The following is a 25422-nucleotide window of genomic DNA, read 5'->3' as shown; positions in this document are numbered from 1 at the left end:
AAACAATAAAATGCTTTCTTTGGTTTTTAGTATGGGAATTAATGTCGCAGCTGTTGCAGAAAAAATACATAACCCGCATAAGCAGGTTATTTGAATATTTTCTGCAATAGCTGTGACGTTAATTCCTGTACTAACAAACATAGAAAGACATTGTATTGTTTATATTTATATCTTTATTAAAAAAAAACATTCAAAGTAAATTAAATATGTTAAATATTGTATTATAGATGTGTATGTCATTGTATGCATAATTGATGGAACAGCCGTTGCTTAAGAAAAATATGCAGGTGGCTTGCTTAGTGTTGTTTACGGACTGATTAACGGCAATGGTTTTTATAAGAAATAAAGAAAATAATATTCAGTGGATGTAAATATTCAAAAATGAAATAATTGTCTTCTTTTAGGATAAAAAGTCACTATTAACATAAAAAACAATCAGAAACTTCACTTTCTAACAAGAACTTTTTTCTAAATCCCTATTCTGTATCCCTTGTGTAAGTCCCTGTTATAACCATAGGTTTTGATATTCATTTAAATGTGCTAAAATTCTTCAACTTCTGAGAATTTTTTTAACCAAATACATGTATGTAGCCCTTTACCTCACAACCACAATTTGTCCAAAGGATAAGTTGATATCATTCATCTGAGCTATGAAGATAGGACCGACAGCCTCATACAGGGCTGTTCCATCCATATTGATGGTGGCTCCGATTGGGAGGATGAAGCGGGTCACTCGACTGTCGATGTGGAGAGTCTCCTCAAGACAACGGAATGTGATGGGCAGGGTAGCAGAGCTGGAAATGACAAAATATATAATGTGATGGGCCGAGTCACAGAGATTGAAATGAAAATATATAGAATGTAATGGCCAAAGTAGCAGAACTGGAAATCACATATGTACAACTTGTATAAGGTGATGGGCAGGGTCGCAGAACTGGAAATTACAACTTATGTAATGTGATGGGGAGGGTTGCATAGCTAGAAATAACTATATACAGTCAAACCTAATTATCTCAAACTCAATGGGACCAAGAAAAAACTTCGAGATATCCAAGGATTCGAGATGTTGAGGGTAAAATACTTAAAGAATAAGTGGTTGGGACTTTCAAATCACTGCGAAGTTCACAGACATACCCATGGTATAATGTAAATGAGATATTTAGTATTCAAGATACAGTATATTATGTAATGGGCAAGGTTGCAAAGCTAGAAATAACAATATACAGGGGAGCCTCATTAATTTGGATGCCAATGATCCCAATGCTTCACTTTCTGGACAAACTTTTAGGGAATCAGAATTCATATTTCTATCTACCAATTGTGACATGACCCGGCGAGTTTTCCTTTGAAGTCAGTCGTACAATAACTGCGATACAGAACACTTTTAGTGGGCGTTTCTTATGCAAAATGAACAGAAACTGTACTGTATCTGCAAAATATCAACGATACAGTACAGTTTATTTTTAGCGATGACGGAAAACTGAATCCGTATCTTAAATAATATAGACATAAGAATCAAACAAATTGCATGATAGCGCTGTTAGTATTTATTCAAAATTTGAAATGAATTAAGAATAGAATTTTACAACGTAAAGTTACCAGTGGCGGATTAAAAAATTTTAGAAAGGAGGGAGTGGGGGCAGTTCTTCCCCCCAAAAATGTCCAAACTTGAAAATCGGGGGTTTCGTGGGGGGTAGATTCATAATCAGGCCTAACACTTAATGTTTGTGATCGTTTCGTGTTGATAAATTAAAAGTGTATACAAGTTTAGCAAACATAATTTACGAAAGCCAAAAAGAAAAAAAATTGGAAAAAGGGGGGGGGGATACCGACACGCGCGAGTGAGTGCTGGAGCTGCCTTTGGTTCCTCTATATTTTGTTTCAATCATGAAAGAAATGCCCCCTTTCTTACATCTGTTTATTTCAATTTGGAGCCAAGAATTTTGTATACACATGTATGATGACCGGTCGATGACAATGTCGGATATTTCTCTCAGAATACAACCTCGGACCTCCCCGAAACATTTTTTCCCATATATGATTTTTATGTATCAAAATGTTTTGCACTAAATTCGTAGCTTAGATTTTAAAAAAGAGTCAACAAGAGCTAAATAGAAAGGAAAAAACCTACGCAATCAAATATAAATTAAATTTTGGGAAAACACATTACATAATGCATCTCATAATCATAATTATTTAAATTGATAGATACCTGCACGTCCACCTCACTCGGCATTTCAGTTGCGACTGATAAAAATGGGGTACTAAATCATCTTTCTGCAAAATCATCTGATTGGTTGAGAGATATACACCCAAATAAACATGTAAATTAGCGAGGTCATAAGAAAGGTCATGTCACAAGTCATTTAGAATACTCGTTACCTACTGTATTGGAGATACAGGGCGGGGCCCGGCTCGAGCTATCGCTCTCGCCTTAAGCTCCGCCCTGTATCTCCGATACAGTAGGAAACTCGTACTCTAAATATAACTTATAAAAGGTCTGTTTCAGTAATTTGGATAATTCTTTCATCCAGACATTTTGGTTGGGAAAACAATCATCTAGATTAACAAGGCTCCACTGTGTATAATGGGATGGGCAGGGTAGCAAAGCTGGAAATTACAGTATACATAAGAATGATTTACTTTGTGTTTGCTTGATGTTTAAAGATATTAAAAATACATGCCAGTGTAACTAGAATTGTTTGTATGCTTGCAGGATTCAGAATTTGCACTTTGTCTATGCTTTTACTGTGAAATTTATAAAAATACTACTGGAAAAAAGTATATAATATAGTTTTCCACATGTTTACTCCTTTAATTGTAACAGTGAATATAGCTTTATTTATATGGTATATTGTTTTCATATCCATGGTTGTGATGTCACAATGCTTTTTTGTGTGAATTTGATCAAGTCGTATATTGTGGATCTACATATATAAAACAGTCTAAAACATGAAATAGAAATGTGTATAAACGTGATAAAAAGAATCTCACATGGTCTGTGGTTGGATATGTTTTTCTATCCAACTCATGTGTTTTTATTCCCTTGCCAAGACTCGGGGATAAAAAAACACAACTCATTGGATCAAAAATCATATCCAACCACAATCCTATGAGATCCTATATATACCTTCATATGAAAAAATAGTGTTCAAATTGTTGCTATACAAAGTTAGTCCTCTGTTATAAATAGCTAGAAAAATCATACACAGTAAAACTTGTCTAATCCAGGTGTTGTGTATTCCGAAATATTGCTTGATACGATCTAAACTTTAAGTCCCTTTCAATAGATTCAATTGTTTAAAATGTTGTCTAATCCAAAATGTCTAATCTGGCCAATTTTTTAGAACCACTGGTGTTCGGATTAGACAAGTTTTTATACTGTAGTAATTTCTTTCTATGACCCTTTTATAAATTGAGTCCAATTCACAATACACCCTACAGGTATTAGTGACTGGCTGCTTTTGTGGCAGTTGGCTTCTAATGTTGCTAAATGGAGAAGTTATTGATATTACAAAAAAATTCTGTCTTAATACCCAATGACTTTGCAAATTGAACTAGTTGGTTGATTTTTTTGTTTGCTTTATGCAACTTTAAAAAATTTTCACTCATGTTGGGATGCCACTAATTGCTGGTGGAAGGGTGCATACATGTACATGTATATAGACATGTACGGATTGGGCAGTAAGGTATCTTTTTTATGCCAGGACCTACTGATACATGGGACCTGAGTTCGTACAGCTCAATTGGTATGTGTCTAAATATGTACCAACATTAAAAGCCAGCTGTCACAAAAGCAGCTAGTCACTAATACCTGTATGATCTAATTTTGTCCTAAACTCCTAGCCCAGACATTGATCGTATATTTGGGACCTTGATGTCATAAACAGTTATGTTTCATAAGTATCAGCTCAAAACTGTTTTATGTTTGGAAAAATAAAACTTGCCAGAATATGACCTACAAAAATGGGTCATACTCTGGGAAATTTCAAAGATAGGTAAACCACTCAAAAATGCCTGTGAGGAATATCTAAGTTGGACGAACACTGTCTAATACAGAAACAATCAATCAGTATTTCGTATATTTATTTTTATGTACCACAACAAAGATTTCACCTCTATCACTGCTACATTCTGAGAATCGAAATATAAACAACACATACCTAGAACCAGTACCAAAGGCTGTAACTAGGGCCTGAAGCACACCCCTGAGTATGTGAAAGGGATTTTTTCTTGTAGCAGCAAAATAAACAAGCGACAGTGTAATGAATGCATGGATAAATAGACCGAGGATGACCGTCAACATGTACATCCCTAGCCGCTGCATCATCTCGCTCGGGTCCTCAATGTCCAGAATCTTACCACAGACCAGGAACATTATACCAACTGGGGAGTACCTGAAAATATTAAGTCAATTATTGTAAATGTTCTTTATTTGGCATGTATGACATTTAGCAGAATTTTTTTTCAAAAAGTTAGCGTAAATTTGATTTAACGCTTTCTGAAAATGCTTTTATATGAGTATATATATATACACAAGACATTTAATGATGTACTTGATTCAGAGGAAGCTGCTTTCCATGAAAGGCACTATAAATACAATACACAGCCAAATATAATATATTTTCAGTATTCAAAGACTTACAATAAATTTTACATTTTAAAGAAATATTATTTTAGAAATCATACTTCTATTTATTTTGCTTAAAACTATTTATTGATCATGAGGAAAAGTTAAAAGAACAACAAGATGTGTTTGTGAAACACTATGCCCCCGTATGGCAGCTTATGTCGAAGGTTAAAGTTTCTCAAATGCAAGTCAAAATCCAGGCCAAAAGATAAAAAATGTTGATACCCAAAGAAAGATCTTGTCTCAAGGAAAACACCTGTGAAATTTGAAAGACCTAGATACAACTGTTCAAAAGTTATGGTGAAGGTTAAAGTTTTTTAAATAAAAGTCAAACGTCAAGGTCAAGGTCAAAGTGGTTGGTATCCAAAGGAAGATCTCGTCACAAGGATTACATATGTGAAGTATGAAAGCCCTAGCACCAACCATTCAAAAGTTATGGCCAAGGTTAAAGTTTTTCAAATGTAGGTCAAACTCCTAGGTCAAGGTCAAAGGGTCAAAGTGGTTGGTATCCAAAGGAGGGTCTCGTCACAAGGATTACATATGTGAAGTATGAAAGCCCTAGCATCAACCATTCAAAAGTTATGGCCAAGGTTAAAGTTTTTCAAAAGTAGGTCAAACTCCTAGGTCAAGGTCAAAGTCATTGGTATTCAAAGGAAGGTCTTGTCACAAGGATTACATATGTGAAGTATGAAAGCCCTAGCTCCAATCATTCAAAAGTTATGGCCAAAGTTAAAGTTTTTCAAAAGTAGGTCAAACTCATAGGTCAAGGTCAAAAGGGTCAAAGTGGTTGATATCAAGAGGAAGGTCTTGTCACAAGGAATACACATGTGAAGTTTGAAACCCTAAGCACCAACTGTTCAAAAGTTATGGCCAAGGTTAAAGTTTTTCAAAAGTAGGTCAACGTCCAAGGTCAAGGTCAAAAGGTCAAAGTGGTTGGTATCCAAGAGAAGGCCTTGTCACAAAGAATACACATGTGAAGTTTGAAACCCCAAGCTCCAACTGTTCAGAAGTTATGGCCAAGGTTAAAGTCTCATTAAATTTTGCAAAAGTGGGTCAAACTCCAAGGTCAAGGTCAAAAGGTCAAATATGATGGTACCCAAAGAAAGGTCTTGTCACAAGGAATACACATGTGAAATATGAAAGTCATAGCTCCAACCAATCAAAAGTTATGGGCAAGGTTAAAGTTGACAACAGACAGACAGACAAACAGACAAACAGATAAACAGACAAACAGACAGACAGGACAAAAACAATATACCCCCGGGATCTTTCGATCCGGGGGCATAAAAACAGGATAATATTTAGCTTAATGCTATACTAATTTTAACACAAACTAAATGGCCAGATCTTGTACATGTGACTGACCACATGATGATGTTGACCATTTCCATGATGATATGGTTCAGAATGGCAAAGAATTCCACCATAGGCTTCCCCTTCTCTCCCATCTTACTAAGAATCATCCCAAATGCCGTGAAAAACCCAATAATTCCTACAAATACATGTACCATAAATACATAAACCCAATAGTTCCTACAAATGGATGTACCATAAATAGAAAAACCCAGTAATTCCTATATGTACCATAAATATGTGTTTTAAAATTTTAAAACAATATCATTTACTCCATGGCATGTTCATACATGTACAATTAATGTTTATTTTCATGACATCATTAACATATCATTTGCACATGATGTAATTTTAATCACAAAGCAGTGCAAATTAAAAAGAGTAAACCACTGATTTAGCTGTGCCTGCATTAAGCACCACCAATGATAATTATGATTATTACCGAGGACATTAATTCCATTGTTGAGGCTCTGTTTTTGAGTAGTGAAAACATATGGTTCCTTGTAATACAGCCTAGTAGAGTTGAACTGGTCCGACTTGTTCATACGAACCAATTCCTGCCACTTCTCACTCAGAGCCAGACCCAGGGTCTTGTTCACTTTGTCCGTCAGGTTCAGATCCAGGGCGTCCTGGAGAGCTGCTGTGAAGTAGATCCTGTTTTTTGCCTTCTTGTCAATGTACGTGGTTCTGATGTGTTGGAAACCAGCTTGGATGATGTTGTCTGGGAAAATGTTTCTAAATGAGATTTTAGAAAATTACTTTTGGTAAAATCCAAGATTTAAGCCTTCATGGAATTCCAGGAAATTGAATTATGGAACTAAGAAAACAAATGATTCTCTAAAGTGTTTTAAATCACGTACAGCACCCGTACCAAACATTCTAACAAATGCTCATGAGCAGCTCATGAGACTCACATGAGAATCTAGTAAGAAATGTATGCAAATTAGGTAGAATTGGATTTTGCTCATGTGCAGATTGTTAGTCTCTGTTAGGGAGGAAAATACTAACCAAAATGCACATGTGCAAAATTATGCTCACCTCAATGCTCATGAGCAAAAGTCTATTCAATTTGCTCACCTAAGAACAGCCTAATTTAAGATATAGCATTGGTAGTGATTTTTCTAAGTTCAGTTTTCTCACGTGAGCAAGAGGTGAGCAAGAGGTGAGGAAATTGGACATAGTCAAAATTCAGTATTACAAGTAGAACCAAAACCAAAGATTTACAAGTCTCAATTCCTCACGTGAGGCTCACGTGAGGAAATACAATACTTTGACACTCTATGTGGTCCAAGCTTTCCCAAGCCTTTATTACAAATTGACCATGTGTTAAGTGTTAACACTTCCTGATGATAGCATCACAAATGATTGGGGACCAGGCAGGAATAAATTCTTAATTTCTTGAGCTTCTAATCTTCATCTCCCATCAATTTGAAAATGCTTTCCTCTACTTAAACAACCTGTTGTGTCCCCCACTGTTACTTAAGGTGGGGCAGTATCCAATGAGGAGAGCCAGTTAGGATTTGTGCGCCTTCTAAGACCAGTTCAAAATTTCAATACAAAATGTTTGTGAGGGACATTGAAAGTATGTGGATTAATACAGTGAAGAACTGAAATATGCTTTTGGAAATACATGTCATCACCATATTGAACTAGATGCTAACCTTTAAAAGTTACAAATGTATCCAGTATGTCCATTGGATGAGGAAATGATAAAGATCAATTAGATATTACCATGGTGCAGCCACAATGAAGGAAAATTTCAAAGTTATGCTGATCTGAGAATAGGGTAAGTGCTTTGAAATTTATTATCCCCCCTCTCATTTCAGATATTACTAATTAAAAAAAAATATATGTTTATATGTTAATTATCAGTGTATTTAAGTTTGATATATTTAATGCAGAATGTTATCAGGAATTACAGTTTAATTAAGAACTATAAATATGGTAAGAACAGATTAGGTCAGAGTGTACAATTGACAGTCTCAGTGTGGTATTCTATGAATTACAAGTATTTAAGTTGCTAATTAAATATTGATGCATATGATTTTTCTATTGACTGGCTTTTCATGACCAACGGAACATTGAAAATATACTAACTTATTATAACTTCAAATTTTTTGCAGATAAAATTTGGAATCAAAGGATCTGCAGATTAATCATGTACCCTAGCTGAGCTTGCATACATGACGGAGTTCTGATGTTGGCACTCATTTAAAGGAAATGCAAGGAAAAAGAATGGAACAGGATGAATTGATTATGATTCTTATGACGTACCACTGGATTATTATTTTAAACCCAAGTATGACTGCCACTCATAAATTCAGCAAAGGAAGAAACATCTACTTAGCCTCCAAGACAACTTAAAACCATCTAGTACTAGTGCAGTCAAAAATGTTGACTAGACATTTACAATGGATGTTTTATGTTAATCTACTGGAAATGGAACTATTGGATAATAATACCTTGATTGATGTGTACTGTACATAATTAAAATAATTTAATTTAAATTTTTATTTCATTTTAAGTTTAAAAGATGAAGTTCACTGAACATAATTATGCATGCATCTATTTACATGTACATGTTGCTAAAGAGTATTTAAAATGTAATTGAAGAATCACATTTTAGAATTACATAATTATATAATGTTTGTAATCTGAATTTTGTTCTATTGTTGCTTGTTCCAAGTGAGCATTTGTTGCACATGAGTCTCATGAGCCTCATGAGACTCATGTGAGCAAATATTCTAGGTGAGCAAAATGATTCCTCACATGAGCAAAAAATGCTAATGTGCAGAACCCTGCTCACGTGAGCATTTCACCTAATTTGCATGTTAAATTGCACATGAGACTCACGTGAGCAACTCAGGTGAGGAAATCTGGTTAGTCCTCACGTGAGCTGCTCATGAGCAAATTGTGAGAATGGTTTGGTATGGGCATCTTTAATTGATACAGTAACATACAAAATACATCAAATTTCAAAAATGCCACAAACTTAAACTATAGAATGTTGTTTATTGCTAAAATCTTTAAAAGTTAACGTGCTTCTTGACAGTTTTGAACAAAAACAAATTTCCAGATACTGAAATAATTCTTTGCTTCTAATGATAGGATGTTATTTTGATATTAAAAAAAGTGCATGTGCATCTACCCATGAACACAACTTCATCAATAAAACAAAACAGCAATATCTATCTATCGACCAGCTGAAGAGATAGCAATTTATAGAAGATATGGTGGAGAAACTTCCCTGCCATTAAATCAAGAGATGTCCTATGTTAACACTTTAATTGGTATATTGATCAAGAAAATCCCCAACACAAAGGTCTACTCTCTCCCCAGCTGTTTTTTTTTCTGGAATTGTCAATATCTTTCTTTCAAATAAAAAATGTTTTATCTTCTCGGTTCATGATGAGTTCATGATAAGGTAATAACAATCCACTTCTGTTGCTAAGCTTTTAAGACAAATATGTTATATGAGTTTGAAGGTGAAGACTTGATTTCAAAGGTATTTAATGTCTCTTTACCTCTTATTCTCTAAGGTCAATGGTTCAAAATTAGTTCAAAGTAGAGACTGACAAAGATGATACTTGGCCCTGCAGCATGCCTACACCAGTATACTGCCTATACTAGACCCTGCAGCATGCCTTTACCAGTATACTGCCTATACTGGACCCTGCAGTATGCCTACACCAGTATACTGCCTATACTGAATCCTTCAGCATGCCTTTACAAGTATACTGCCTTTACTAGACCCTGCAGTATGTCTTTACCAGTATACTGCCTATACTGGGCCCTGCAATATGCCTGTGCCAATAGTATTGACCTTGACCTTCGGACAATTAGCCACAAAGATTTTCTCTTCATTGTGTTGTGAATATGACGTCTGGATGTCTTAAATATACTACATAAAAGTGTGGTCAAGGAAAAATAAGCTATTTTGACCTTGACATTTGATTGAATAAACTCAAAATTTACAAACATTTTCCTTTTACCTCGGTTCAGCTATATAGTAAAAAATTTTTTTTTTTAAACAAAAATACCAGATTTACTGCACTGCATCACTCAATAACTGCATCTATTAACTACATGGTTACAAAATGTCCAAGTTACTGTGTAACAATAGTCATGATAACCTTGAGCTATGACCTTGATGTTTGTCCTGTTGAGCCCTGAACTACACATGAAGGGACTTCCTTTAACCATTCTTCATTGAGTAAGTATGAAGTCTGCAGGATAATAAACATGTAAGTTATTGCATCGCATAATGTGCAATGATGATAGCAATTAGTTTGACTGTTGACCTTAACCTTTGCCCAAATGACCCAGTAACTGTTCTCTACCTAAGTAATAAATATAATGTCTGTAAGCTCAAAGGTACTCTAGTTAGGGTAATAATGGAGGGAGAGACAGACTAGTGATTAGCAAAGGACACCTGCTTGAAGCAGGGCTCTTATAAATATAGGGTGATCAATATTTATTGGAGGAGAAGTTTGGAGATTAAAAAAAAATGGAATTTTGCATTTGCAAAAGACTGAAAGTCATAAAATGCCAAGATTTACATATATTGCCAAATTTTGTCATGAAAATCAATTAAGTTTCTCTCAGACCCATAAGGTGAGAAAATAATAATAAAGTTTTAGGATATGGAAAAACTATGAAAACATACCATATAATACAAAGTTCTTCATTGATCCAGCTTTTGAATAATAAAATCTCAGTCTATACATGTATGTGTAAAGAACATATTCATAGTTACGGTACTAAATTAAATGAAAACTTTATATGAAAGAAATAGCCAGCATATCTCTCATGTGTATGTTACATATACATGTACCGTGACCTTTACCATGTCAATTTGACCTTCAAATCTACCCACATCATAAACAGGACAAAATGACATGTATTACTGATATTGCAGACATCATTAAATGCTACAACACAAAGACAAATGGAAAGAAATAAAATTCTCAGAAAATGTTCCTGCAGGCTTTAAATAGCGACAGAGAGAGTGGGAGACAGTATCATTACACATGGGTCTACCAAGCAATTAGCAGGGTAGAAAAACCTTTTCAAATGAAATGATCGTCAATAAACTGCCGCAGAACAAATTCATCAGTTTATTGGCTTGTCTTTAAAGAACAAGAAGGACAGCAGCTGTAATAAACTATAACGAGTTCTGAACATTGTCACACCATATCACACGTCTCCATTCAGGAAGGTTTCAGTGAGACAGAATCTCACTATACAAAAGAGAAACGGTTTTCTCTTCTACAAATCTCCATTGTGCATTACACACATTCTCCATGAGGTGACTATCTCCAGTTATAATGGGTGTACCATGTAGAGAATGGATCTTTTTTTTCTGGATAAATCATTTGTAGCTAATTAAATCATTGTTCACAATAAGATGATGGTGGAGAAGTTCTTTTCTGAAGAAGGGAAAGCTTTTCTTCAAAGCAGACCCAGATGCGACAAGAGGTTAAATTATCAATATTAGCATTCAGATCTCTGATGGTTACTCAAAGGGAAAAAAAATATCCACAGATTTCTAAACATTACAATGTATAAAAAAACTTATGGTCTGCATTTGGTGAGAATTATCTACAAGAGCATATCATTTCTACAGCATGTCCTTGACCTAATTCCAAAAAAGGCACAACATCCTACTAAATAAAATTCTTTATGATATATTCCATTCCCCCACAAATTACTAATTTCCTGGTGATAAAATTACAAAGGATCGTAAAGCCATTTCAACAGGATGATAGGAGCAGCTGATGAAAAGGACTCAAGACTTGTTCAAAATTTTTAATGTTAGATATATCTTGGTCATCAAAATTAATTAACTGTCTTCTTTCAAACAAAAATCAATAGCCATAAAAATTTTCATTAACAGAACACAGTGATAATTTAATTGTCTCCACTGAAACTATTACACCTCCTGCTGCAATACATAAACAAGTTATAATTGGAAAATTTCTACAACAATCAAGTTTTAAGTCTGGTGTCCCCCTAGTGTTTTATGTAACAGAGTCACAATAAATACTCATACATCTCCATAATGGCACACCATTTCATGCTCACGGTTCCAGCAGTTTTATGAACTTGAAAGCTTTTTTCACTGTCCAACCAGAGCCAATATTCTCACTGTATTAAATCCCCTCAAGAAAAGCCTGCACAACAGCTCATATATTTTAAAAAGTGACAATATTATCATCAAACAGCATTAAACAGCCATCTTTTCACTGAGCATCAACCCATAAAGGAAAAAAAAAATACCCCAGAACTACACATCACATCATAAATATGTCTTGCACTTCTCTTCATCAATTATTTTCCCCTGGGCTTTCAATGATATTTTACAAAATATAATTTGAATTTTTTTCAATTTCATTATTATTGTCAAATATTTCTTTCAGAGTTATGCCCCTTGAGAAATGTTGCTTTCTCCTTAAATGTCTAGATGTTTATTGAATAGCAAAATCCATTTCAGTCTGATCTGCAATAACAAATTCAGACAGGCACAAATCAAAGATGCATCTGTAATAATAAATGACAAAAATAAGGCTTTTTGTAGTGTACAACACAGAATTCCATATTAGATTGATCTAGGCTAGCTAACATTAGTGTAAAAAGCCTGTACATGCAACCACAGAATGGGTTACTAATAATTGGAAAAAAATCAGTAAATGGTTCCAAAATTTAGCAGCTTAATCTGAATGATATTAGTTGGTTTTAAATGTACTGATAAATCTTCAGACTGGCATTAGTGAGTTTTGTTTAAGATTTTTTTCCTATTGATTAGGAGTTTGCCTTTTTTTGGCTGTAGCCATTAAACGTCTTCATCATGCTGAACTGGATCCCCACATTTTGATATCTTGTGGAAATATGATGACAAAACACTCAAGATGATAAAGTTACTCTGAAACTTTTAAGCAATTAAAACCTGCATCTCCACCCAAAAGATCCAGAGATTTTTGAAACAATCATCTAATGTAAAGGATGATCAAAAGACCCTAGTCCTTACTTTAATACATAACAAAAGAACCAACTCAATAAAATTGCTTTTTCCATCATTTAAAATAAATGCATTGATGTACAATATTTAAAATATTTGGCCTATGGGATATCAGCCTGGGTAGCTCGGTAGTTAGAGCACCTGACTACCGGTAGTAATGCAGGGGTCCTGGTTTCATTTCTGGTCAAACCATAAAATTTCTCCTTTTCTGTTATAGTTTGGGCCATTGACCACCCGTGAATTTCCAGGCAAAAGTCTTGTCAAAGGGCTAAAGTATCTGTGTTGTGTTTCATCGAGGGTGAAGGCAAATTAATAATGCAGGGGTTTCAGGTAGAGTGCAGGGGTTTCAGGTAGAGTGCAGGGGTTTCAGGTAGAGCACCTGACTAGTAATGCTGAGGTCCCAGGTAGAGCACCTGACTAGTGATGCAGGGGTTTCAGGTGGAGCACCTGACTAGTAATGCTGAGGTCCCAGGTAGAGCACCTGACTAGTGATGCAGGGGTTTCAGGTGGAGCACCTGACTAGTAATGCAGGGCTTTCAGGTAGAACACCTGACTAGTGATGCAGGGGTCCCAGGATTGATTCCTGGTCCAGCCATAACTTTTCTCTTTCCTGTTACAAGACACTTAATATGTGACTTATAAAACAAACTTGGTATCAAGTTCAATCACACATTATTTCTCCATTTTAAAGATTAAGTTGTGGCTTAATTTCAAAATTTTTTCTAGATTTTTCTAGGCGTCATTAAATTGCTAAAATAACTTCTTGCTAAAATAAAATAATTACTTTTAAGGACAAATCACTAAATTTTCGTCTCGCTAATAATTCTGGTACAAGATTTTAGTTTTTCTCCATTAAAAAGTTGTGTACTAATTTTTTATGTACTTTTTATTTTTTGTGTACTACTTTTTTTTCTGCAAGTGAACTTGAATTTATCTAAAATGACTTTGACTCACAATCATAAAACACTACTGTCTCTCCAGTACAAAGATACGGACCTGACATGATTACATGGACACCAGACAGACAGAATCTATATCCCCCAAATCACATTTAAGGACTTAAGATGTTTAAAAATGGCTTAAAGAGCCTTTAAAGGTGCTTGGACACAGATTTGAAGTTAATATTTTCTCAAATTTTCTGTATATTTTCATAACTCATATGTTGCTATAGCATTTCATACTAAAATATAATAAAAATCTTATTTCATCTCGAAGTTATTAAAACTTTGAATTTCTGGACGCGTTGGATTGACACATCCTTGCGCTTTCACACATTTTATTTCTATTCTTAATACTTAAGAAAAATGGCAGTTTTGTTGTGTATTAATGAAAAAATATTAAAACTATAACCCAGAAAATTCAGAGTAGAAATGTTCGAAAGCAGAACCTACTCACAGTATTGTAAGTTCGTGTTCAGTGATGTGTGCAGAGTTTAACAATTGAACACACTCGGTGAATCGTAAACATTAACAATAACAGAGCTCGTGCCCTGTTTACAAAAACAGTTTATGTTTCACAGGTGTGTTCAATTTGTTAAACTCTGTACACATCATGGAGCACAGACTGACAATACCGGTGAGTTGGTTTTGCTTTCGAACATTTCTATTCTGAATTTTCTGGATTATAGATGTAATATTTTTCATTAATACATAACAAAATTGCTTCTTTTCTTAAATATTAATGATAAAATTAAAAAATGGGTTAGTGCAAATATGTGTTAATCAAACGCATCCCAGAATTCGTAGTTCCAAAAATTTCCAGATAAAATAAGTTTTTAATTATATTTTCGTATGAAATGCTATTGCAATATATAAGTCATGATATTATACAGAAAATTTGAGAAAATTTTAAGTTCACATCTGTGGCTAAGCACCTTTAATACCTCATTAAGCCACCAATCAGCCAGACCTTAGGTCCTAATACCGTGTTAAAGATAAACCCGACAGACAAGCAATTGTGTAACGTACAAGTATTTTACAAAAGTTGTAAAGAATAGCATATTTCAATCTCTCTTGACAAACTTCACAATGTGACGAGTTACCTAATGAGATCAAGGAAAGCGTCGAGTGAGCTGACTCGGTCGTCTCCTAGTTTTTCCGCGTCCTCGTCCTCCTCCGGCATGTTGGATTTGTCTCCGGGGTGGATTGCTATAACTAATATAATCCCTAATATGATGGCCAGAAACGTCGTCACAAAGTAGTAAGTGACACCTCGCAGTCCCATCTTCCCACTGGAATGTACGTCCATGGAGGTCAGACCTACGCACAACAGAACATCAAAATAGTTCTTGGTCAATTTGATATAGGCTAGCTCCTTTTATATTTGATTGTCAAATAGATCTTTATAAAGTAAAATAAACCAGTTTACAACATGTCTCTTTCAATTTTTTTTTTTAAATAGAACACTGAGTTCCTTTATTGTAGAAAAATGCAGATATATATCAAGCACAGTGCTTTCACATGTTATAGAATTTTACCAAAATAAAAACTAGTTTACTTGCAGCCAGACATTTTTTTATTTGTTCATTTGTTGAGTACACTCACCTGTGATCATACAGGACACAATGAGAGGTAGAATCATCATTTTGAGCATTCTCATGAGTATATCTCCAGGGAAGGCGATCAATCGAATGGCTCCCTTGGAAGGCTCGGCAGCTCGTAGCCCGATCCCCAGAATAATCCCGGCAAACACCCCTCCAATGGTCAGCACCAGAAGGAGATTCTCCTTCCCCCAGGAGTGACACTGATAAAAAGAGATCAACATAGGTAATCAGAGATTACAGAGGTCACCTCAATGAATATTGTCTTTAAGTAAGGCAAAGTCTCACACTAAACTAATAATCTAATAGTGTGCATCCCTAGATGCAACATTTATGCAATTTTGGTCTGATAGGGCTTGCAGTTACTTGGGAATGGACTTATCTAAAAACTTAAAACTAGTCACTTATCCAGAAAATTTAAGTCAAATCCAGAATCCGAAGCAAGTTTGAGAGTGTCCGTCCCTTGATGCATCATCCATGCAAGTTTGGTTCAGATAGGCCTTATAGTTTCTTGGCAATGGACCTGCTCCAAAAGCTTTCACATGGTCACTCATCTAGAAAATGTCGGTCAGATCCAGCATCTGAAGCAATTCCAGAAGTGTGCATCCTTAGATGTATCATCCATGCAAGTTTGGTCAACATAGGACTTATATTTACTTGGAAATGAGATCTGCTCCAAAAACTTTAACCTGGTCACTCATCTGAAAAATGTAGGTCAGATCCAGCAATGTGCATTCTTAGATGTATCATCCATGCAAGTTTGATCAATATAGGGCTTATAGTTACTTGGAAATGAGATTGCTCCAAAAACTTTAACCTGGTCACTCATCCCGAAAATGTAGGTCAGATCCAGCATCCAAAGCAAGCCTGTTAATGTGCATCCTTAGGTGTATCATCCATGCAAGTTTGGTCAACATAGGGCTTATAGTTACTTGGAAATGAGACCTGCTCCAAAAACTTTAACCTGCTCCAAAAACATTAATCTGGTCATTCTTTAGCTGAAATTACAGCATCTGAAACCTTAACTGGTACAATGAAACACACTAGAAGCACCTCTGATTAATATAGGGCATAGAAGTACTTGAAAAGAAATCTGCTCCAAAAACTTTAACCTGGGATGCCGATGCGGACACCAACGCTGACACAGATGCCGAGGGTATTACATAAGCTCCCCCAACTTCTTGAGGTGAGCTAAAAATTGGGCAACACAAAGGCAGATGAACTGCAGAATGTTGCCCAAAGAAACCCATTTTTGCCTTAAAAACCATCAGCCATTGGTCATTTTTGGAAATGTGACTGGGGTCTAACTCTTGAATCCTTGTCTCTTTATTGCATTAGTGTGTTGTTGCCTATGAGATAAAGGTATGTCATGATCTTGACCCAAAGTCATAATCTCATAGGTCAAGGCCACGGAGTAATGTTTGATATTTAAACTGTGTCAAGAGTATATCTTTGGATTACTTGGTTGAATTAATGTAACTGGAGTATGTTGCTGCTGCTGACCTTCATAACCTACATGTATGTCATGACCTTATTTCAAGTATAAATCCTGAAGCTCAAAGTAATTGGCAACAAATAAGATGTTATAATTATGATGCAAATCTTGTTAATTTTAAACTATTGATTAAGATACTTAATCCCTTCTTAATTATTAATCAATACCCAGTGTAAATTGTACATGCTTTAAGTTTGATTCAAGGACATTTTATCAAGGTCATATAAAGCATGTTCCCGACCTTGCAAGGGGGGGGGGGGGATATCCACTCTGAAGACAGTGTTAGGTGGGGAGTTTGACTGGGATGGTATATTTAGGGAAATTAAGGCAGAGATTTCTGTTACTTGTGAAGTTAAATTTTTAGTCTACATCATAGAAACATAGTTTAGATTCCAAATACAAACTTACTTACAAGTTCAATAATATTTGATTTTTTATATATATAATTACATGAATTGACATTCAAGACTTTTTCAAAAATATTTTTTTTAGCCTGGTATTAAACTACACATATCTTCTTTCTCTGTTTTAGAAAGAATTTTATTCCCTTGTGGAATAATTGCAAGAGAATTTGTTTAAACACCACATTATTTCAGATTTTAAATACAATTAATATGCTATGAATGATTCCTGTTTTGGTTCAGAGAAAACATATGTATGACTATAGCAAAGCCTTGAAAAATTGCATGTTCATAGAATAGATGCGTGGGAACACATTAACATATTGACGGTTAAGTAAACTTTACAGATTTCTGGTTCTGATGTATGATGTAATAATTAGCTTAGTTTTTCCATTTGTTCACATGCATGCAGATATCTCCATGTAACATGATGGATTGCTTCAACTTGTTATCTTGCTTTTTCATTTTGTAATTCTATTAAAGTATTTGTACTTGATAAGGTGTAACCTACGTAACGGAGTATTAAGTCGCACTTTAAAGCATTCCAATGTGGAAACATGACACATTTAGTTATTATAACAAAGTATTCAATTATTAAATAACTTATTAAGATTATTGAAATAGTCTCTCTTTTAATAATTCATTTATTTCTTGGTTACTTTCATAAAGATTTATAAAATCTTCATTTGATTTTTAGCCAAACCTTATAACATGCATAAATATAGATTATTAAATGATAATTCACCATTATTGATTCAATATATTGAAGAGCAAAACTTGATTTAGTAATTTAATTCCAGTGCCCACTCTAGTAACAGTATGCATAAATAGAGCAGCTAATTCCCTTGGTATGAGAATTTCCCAGCATGAATTTTTACCAAATGCATAAATTTCCATTTATTCCACAATCAATCAGAAATTTATGACTGTATAAATCCCAAGTTTGACTATAATTCTGCAGTACATTATGTATAAAAATGAAGTTCTGTTCATGGACTTCATAGTAGAGTGCATACTAAAGACTTCTTATTTAAGCTTCTGCAAAATAATGATATTCAAAATGTCAATTTAGAAATTCTTATCAGGATATGAATTTTCAAGAATTCTACACATAAGAAACTGTGGATCTTTGATTTACTTCAAAATCAAAAATTTGTTTTCTTCAATGCATGCACAAGCACCTTTAGTTAGCTAGCCTAAGGATAGATTCAAGGTTACTCAAATAAATTATGACCCAGGAGGGAAGGGTGCATGGGGCCAAATTGTTATCAAAGTATTACAAATTATATATATATTACAAAGTATTATATATAGGAATATATACTGGAAAAAAATCTGCTGTTGAAGAACAACAGGGCCATAGTGACTCAGGTGAGTGTTTTGGCCCATGGGCCACAGCCCTGCAGATGCTTCCATATAAATATGACTGCTGTTATTGAGAAGAAAATTTTTAAAGATTTTTTTCAATATATACCTATGTAAAACTTTCATTGGCCATTGTGGCCCCACCCTAGCACTGGGGAATGGGGGTGGGGGTCATGATTTGAACAAACTTGGATCTACATCATGTAATGAAGCTTCCACATAAGTTTCATCTTTTTCTGGCCTAGTAGTTCTATGAGAAGAAGATTTTTGGAAGATGCCATTCAATTTTCATTAATTCGTAATTATCTGCCCTCGAAATAGGGTATGGCCCTTCATCTGAATAACCTTGTATTCCCTTCACTCAAGGATGCTTTGTGGCAAGTTTGGTTGAAATTGGGCCATTGGTTCTGGAGACTTTAAGAAGAAGAAAATGTGAAAATTTTACGATGATGACAGGACAACAACAATGACAGACAATGGACAACTTTTCATCAGAAAAGCTCACCTGAGCCTTATCAAGAAGAGTGAAAATGATTCAAACCTATTATGTAGAAAGGAAAACAAGTAAATGTATTATTATCTAGTATTAATGCATGTACTTCAAAAATTGTTAGGATATGATTCCCTGCTTTAAGTGGCTACCTGTCATATGTGACAATTTTTAGAATTTCACTTGATAGGTCACTTAATACAGGTTTAACTGTATATAAGACAGCAAGAGGACAGCAGACAAAATCTATCAAAAAAGCCCTCTTTATCATAAATTAAATAATTTGAGATTAAAAAAAGAAACATGATCTTCTGAAAAAAAACTTACAGATTTGACTTTCTTCCCCATTTTTAGTCTTTTAAGCCGAGCTAGACGACTGTTTTTGCCATCACTTGGTTTGTTGTCTGGTCCATCAGACACTTGTTCTTTTTCCTTTTCCACCATTGGACTTGTCTGTTCAACGTCGGACATTTTGTCGGAGGTCTTTGTTTAAATATTTGTCACTTTTTATAAAATTCTATAAAATTCTACAGCTGCCTTTCACACACAATATCAGTTAAAAATTCCAATTCCTTTTCTTAAGTTCCTTCCACTATTAACTGACAACACTGAGAAATTGTCTCCAGCAGAAATTTGTCCTCTGAGACTGATGTATCACATAATTTAAACGTTTCAATTTGTATTGGTGTCTATTTGTAGCTATTTTCCCATCAATAATGTCTTTAGCTCTTTCAAACCCTGAAATGTACAAAAGCAGCATTACAATATTGCCCTAAAAAATAGTGACTTTATATAAAGAGAAAAAATCATCTCTGGTCTTCATCAGAGCAGCTGCAGAGTGCACTAAAAGAAAGCAGTCAATTTGAATGCATTATTCCAAACTAATTCTGAGGGGGAATTATTTAGTCAGAAAACACCCTTACCAAAATGAAATGTTTGCTGCAAGTTTGCGGCAAGTTTGCAGCAAGTTTGCGGCAAACAAATGTGTGTACCAGAGCAGTAAGCCAGAAGTGTGCAGTAAATGCAGCTAGCAGCACACAGTATGCCATTTGCGGTTCAGTGTGTGCTGCTAGAGGCACATTATGTATTTCTAGTGGCACATTAAATGATCTGATGAACATGTGTGCCAGAAATGCACCACAAATATTCCTTAAATTTCTTTCATTTATATAGTGTGCCAGAAGTGTACCAGAAATGTTTCTTTAGACTTTAAAAAAGACTGTGTGCCAAAAGTGTGCCAAAAATATTTCTTACTCATTATTAACTAGTATTAACTTACATTGCATGTTTATTGAAGTATCTGTATACCAACTGTTTTAAAAACATGGCACATTACACTTTTCTTCTACTAATATATTGCAATTTTCATAAACATATCAAATTTAAGAAAACTGGCATTTTTAATACTAGTATTTAAACTCAGACACTTGGCAGTATAAAGAATGGTAAAGTACAAAAAGCAAAACTAAGTCAAAGTTTAAGTTTCAGGAATTTATTAAGTCTGCTTTTTATAATTATTTCTTGTAAAATACTCCAAGACAATCAAACCAAGTAGAGTCCATGTTCTTTGACAAAAATTAAAAAAAAAAATTAATATTCTACTGAAAAATAGTAGACTGTCCATTCTTTATGGGTTCACTCATGTACATATTCTCTACGCAATTCTGAAAATTAACAATTCTATTACCAATGTATAGAATTCCTGAATAGAAAATAGTACTTTGTACATAAATACACTATTTTACTCATAACAGTTTTTCGATTCAATTTTTATGAAATATCATGTAGTCAATTTCACAGAATGACAAAACATCAATTTGAACCCAGTTTGAACTATAGTTGACAAGGTTGACAAGAAGGAAGGTCTGGACACACACACGCACACAAAATAGACTACTGCAACCGTATGTGTACATCAAGAGTCAAATCATGAAGTTGAAAAATAATTGGTAATTCAAAGAAAATGACTACTAGATTAAATGGCTAACACATCACCATATGAGATAATGTGCACAAATCTATAATTAACATTCATTGTACTATTTGTAATCTATATTTCAGATGAAATTACACAATCAAAACTATATCTAAGGGCAGACAAAAATGTAAAATACAATACCAGTATACACACAACATTAAACATATGGAAAACATTTTTATTGTAGTTTTAATCTGTTTCATTTTTGTTTGGTGTGTCACATACATATACAAAATTGGACTGCAAAAATTCAACACAAACACAAACACTTATCAGATTATGCAGTTCTATAACCATAAATTCATTTGAAGGCTCACAAAGGTGAATATGTGGCAATGATATTCCAAGTATGTTTAAATCTTTATTCTGAAACTGCTGCAATGTAGATTCAGCCCTCTTCAAAACATGCACAAAAGCAAATGCCTTGTTATTTACAACACCTGTATGACTTCCAAAATATCTGACAAATCCATATAAAAACATATTCGATGAGGGACAAAAAAATTTTACAGTGTAAGTATTGCGTTTCTTTACTTTGCTATAGTTTTTTGAGTGAAAAAGTTCACCTCTTAAAATAACACGATTGTACATGATCAAATGTGCTGGCTCAAAATTAAGAAGTGCCATGACTTGATCAGATTCTTGTTCCGTTAAAACTGCATTGAAGCCTTTTCCTAGAAACTGAATATGAAAACTGTGAACACGCTTTGAAATTCTCATAGGATAAAATTTTTGAACAAGACTGTGATATTTTTGTGGGACAGATGATATCAATTCAGGTAGCATCTGAATTATGTTGACTGAACTAAGAATCTGCATGTCAACATGCTGTGTTCCATGAAACAATTTTGTTATATAACCGTTACTTGTCTCAAAGGGAAAACAAGAATAGGCCCACAATGGTCCCAAATTTCTTACACATTCAGAGAGGTGCAAAAGAGAATGCAAATTCAAAGTTTGATAACGCTCTCCATACAAAGCAGGGAAGGTCATGACAAAGTATGCTAGTAATTTTTCTGCCTCATCTAATGAACAAAAAGTAATACTGTTTCCACTTAAACAATGAATAGCTTGTACGAAGGCAGAGTAGTGAAACAAATAGTTTTCATGTAAAATACCTTGCAAGACAGGTACAGAATAAAACAGAAGCCAAGATCTCAGCTCAGAGGCTTTCCAGTATTTGAAATGTGAGCTAATTGATCGAGGAACTCGAGTAATAAATGATGGTGGTTTTATTTGAAGTAGACGACTATCTATCACCTCAGAGAAAGAGGCTACTGAGAAGTCTTCTTTACTATAGGATGGAGAAATCCACAAATTTATCAGCAACTTTGTAATTCCTAAAAGTACTCCATGCATGTAATCAATACATGTACCCCTCACATAATCAAAGCTGTTCAAGCACATTAAAAATGATGGCCCTTTTATGCCCTGTACAGTGGAGCGAGTGTTAACAGCTTTGACAGCATCAGCTATACTTCCTTCATGTGTGCGTACATATCCATGAGGCTGTTCTGCATTAAATGGAAATACATGCACTGATCCTTTTTTCTTTGTTTGAAATGTTCTGCCTTTTTCTAGACAGTAGACACAGCAAAAGGCTCCATTGAATTGATTCATATTAAGTAGTATGGATCTTGCTGGAAGGTCTGCTGTCACACAAATCAAAAAAGCTTTACAAGTAATGTTTTCCTCTCCATTTGTTATTAAAATCCCTTCTTCTTCAAGTTTCTTCAAACTTTTATGTAATGGCTGACTGAATGTTGCCATGAATGGTTTAACATCACCAAACCATAGACCACAAAAAACCATGTTTTCACTCTGTTTGCGAAGTTTAAATGGTAACTCATTAATCATTAAATAAACAGGCCATATTGAAAATTTAGAACTTTTGAAGATTGGAACCCCATCTGTATTTAGAGTAAATGAGATATTGTATGGATGAGATTCTGATAAGGGTCCACCGTCAACTGACATCCTTTTATAAATTTTCCCATCATAGATATCTTCAATGTTTTCACTGTGTTGGCGCTTAAAACGACTCTTCAAATGATCAGTGAATCCAGGACGATTAAAAAAAGTCCTCAACTGACTTTCTATAGGTATCTCTAGAAAGTATGATCTGGCTTTCATATCCTTTAAACTCTTCTTGCAAAGTTGATTTGGGCATGTTTCCATAGTTGTATCTAAAAATGTCAAGCAGTGTGTGCAGTAATAGTGCTTTACCAAAGGAGATTTTATATTTGCAAAATACTTTTTGAAATGAAAAAGGCTTTTCAGTCCTGGATGAGCTTCAAGGCAATGGACTCCTATAAGTGTCAAAAGATCATCTAACTGACTTCCAGAGACACCATGTGTGACACAGTACAAAAGTATCAACAACATGCTGATTTTTACAGGCATAGAATGTCCATAGTATATGGGTTCCTCGCCACTTTCTTTTCCATCATTCAGGTCATCATATGGGTCTTCTCCTGAATTTTCAAGCTCATTTTCTGTATCTGACTCTGAATCCAAACCATAATCACTATTGTCATTTTCTTCCTTTTCATCTTGATGATGATAAAGAACCTGAGCAATCAAATCCTCAATAGAGGAACTGTCAGTTGCAGAATTTTCTGCAGAATCCTTTGTGAATTTTAGGAAATTTTCTGACTGTTCTGTTTCTTGAATATTGTTTTCATCTCTACTTTCTTTGTTATTCTGATTATTTGTACCTGTATTATCCTTGTTTTGTGATGTCAAACTATTGACGATATCTTCAACATCAAAATTTTCATCATCAGTTCTTTCGTCTTCATCTGTTTCACTTTGTGTCCCTCCTGATGTATTGCATGTAGCTGTAGAGAGGCGGAGATGTTTATTGTATCTTTTAGGTCTAACAGATTGCACTGGTTGTTCTGAAAGAAAAAAAAAATACTGATAAATTTTGCAAAAACTGCCTTAAATTCATTTTTTATGATAATGTATTTAACATCTAACATGTATTTCATCTACAGATTTAAATCAGTAGCTAATGATGAAAGCATATGCAGTCTCATAAATAGAAGAAGATGCACAGACTACACATAAATGATAAATTTAATTTTTCATAGTTGGGTGTTTCCTACCAGCTTAGATGACATGTTTAATTAAGAAAAAATATACATGCATATCAAAGAGTATTCAGCTTCTTACCACAACGCTTCTTTCTTCTTGGAGGCATTATATAACTGTTATATTCTGAAAAGTAAAAAATATTCACTAGTGATACGTTGCAGAGTAAATTCGTGCTGACTTGTTATATGATATGTATATATATCAGGAAAGAAAAGTTAAATACCAAAAAAGGAGAAAAAAAGAATAGTAACTTACCACCCGAACAGCAGCCTTTGATAATTGGTATTTGGTACTTCTCAAACTGTCTAAGACTACGAATGTTATGATTCGTGGCCGCGTGGTGCAATATTCCTAATAGGTCAAAATTGCAGTTGTTTACAACTTGTAGCGATCGGCAGTAAATGACACTCTGCAAAAAATTTCAACCCCCACTCCTACAATCTCCCCTGATATTTCTATATTTTCTGTAATATTCTTACATTCCATCATTTATTTCAAATATTAATATTTTTACTTTAAAATGAAAAAAATTACATACCTGAATTCAGCCAATCAGGTAATGCACACTATTCAGTACTCTATACTACTTGTGAAACAAAACAAAACAAAACCACGTGTACATCCGGGGATTTAGTACTCTCATACAAGTCCATCTTATTCAATAAAGCGTTTTTGTATCAGTCGTTTCGGCTCCACGATGATTCGGCACCAGCAAAGACGTTTACGTTGATCTTTCATTACCAACATCTTCAATATTATATAGAAATTTATTTACTTATTTTTTGCAAAACATATTAATCAGGCACTTTATGCTATGATGCAGAAACATTACCAAGCTGATATATCTCAATCGTATCGAAACGTCGTGGCTGCAAATCATAGTGCACATGAATAATACTCCATCCGGGCATTTCACAGAGCGCGCATTTCCGTCTTGAGATACGAATGATGAGCGAGAAGAGACGTGTAAAAGTTGCCGTCCAGGCAGACTCTGGTACGTATTTGTATTTAAGTAATAACTATTGAGTAAATATAACAAAAAAGGCTACTCTTC

The 25422-nt window shown here is 34.5% G+C and overlaps 2 protein-coding genes across 6 annotated transcripts in view; both read right to left on the bottom strand.

Moving 5' to 3' along the window:
• The window catches only part of LOC133185519 (excitatory amino acid transporter 2-like), a 49158-nt gene that overhangs the window by 2466 nt on the left and 21270 nt on the right, over positions 1–25422 (bottom strand). For 4 of the 5 annotated variants that reach the window (XM_061320798.1, XM_061320797.1, XM_061320799.1 and 1 more), the window contains 7 exons: positions 19619–20029; positions 15545–15743; positions 15043–15259; positions 6426–6718; positions 5996–6122; positions 4164–4397; positions 600–794 (listed from right to left, as the gene is read on the bottom strand). In XM_061320798.1, the coding sequence (XP_061176782.1) occupies positions 600–794; positions 4164–4397; positions 5996–6122; positions 6426–6718; positions 15043–15259; positions 15545–15743; positions 19619–19762 (1409 nt within the window). In that variant the 5' untranslated portion in view covers positions 19763–20029. Of the gene's footprint in view, positions 1–599; positions 795–4163; positions 4398–5995; positions 6123–6425; positions 6719–15042; positions 15260–15544; positions 15744–17781; positions 17896–19618; positions 20030–25422 lie in introns of those variants that run through there. The other variant, XM_061320801.1, reaches the window with a different exon arrangement.
• LOC133185120 (uncharacterized) lies at positions 21459–24474 on the bottom strand. The gene is made up of 2 exons (XM_061320178.1): positions 24447–24474; positions 21459–24169 (listed from the first exon to the last, which is right to left on the bottom strand). The coding sequence occupies exons 1-2, from the start codon at positions 24472–24474 to the stop codon at positions 21459–21461; spliced, it is 2739 nt and encodes a 912-aa protein (XP_061176162.1).

The sequence above is a fragment of the Saccostrea echinata genome, unplaced genomic scaffold, assembly GCF_033153115.1.
Source record: "Saccostrea echinata isolate AGI-Se365-2 ecotype Australia unplaced genomic scaffold, CSIRO_AGI_Sech_v1 ptg000012l, whole genome shotgun sequence".
Lineage (NCBI taxonomy): Eukaryota > Metazoa > Mollusca > Bivalvia > Ostreida > Ostreidae > Saccostrea > Saccostrea echinata.
The sequence above is the reverse complement of the archived record's forward strand: the minus strand, read 5'-3'. Positions and strand labels throughout refer to the sequence as shown.

Coding starts and splice junctions, on each gene's coding strand:
- LOC133185120 (XM_061320178.1), bottom strand. CDS start 24,474: ATGCCTCCAAGAAGAAAGAAGCGTTGTG. Junction 24,170..24,446: donor AAGAAGAAAGAAGCGTTGTG/GTAAGAAGCTGA, acceptor TTTTTCTTTCAG/AACAACCAGTGCAATCTGTT.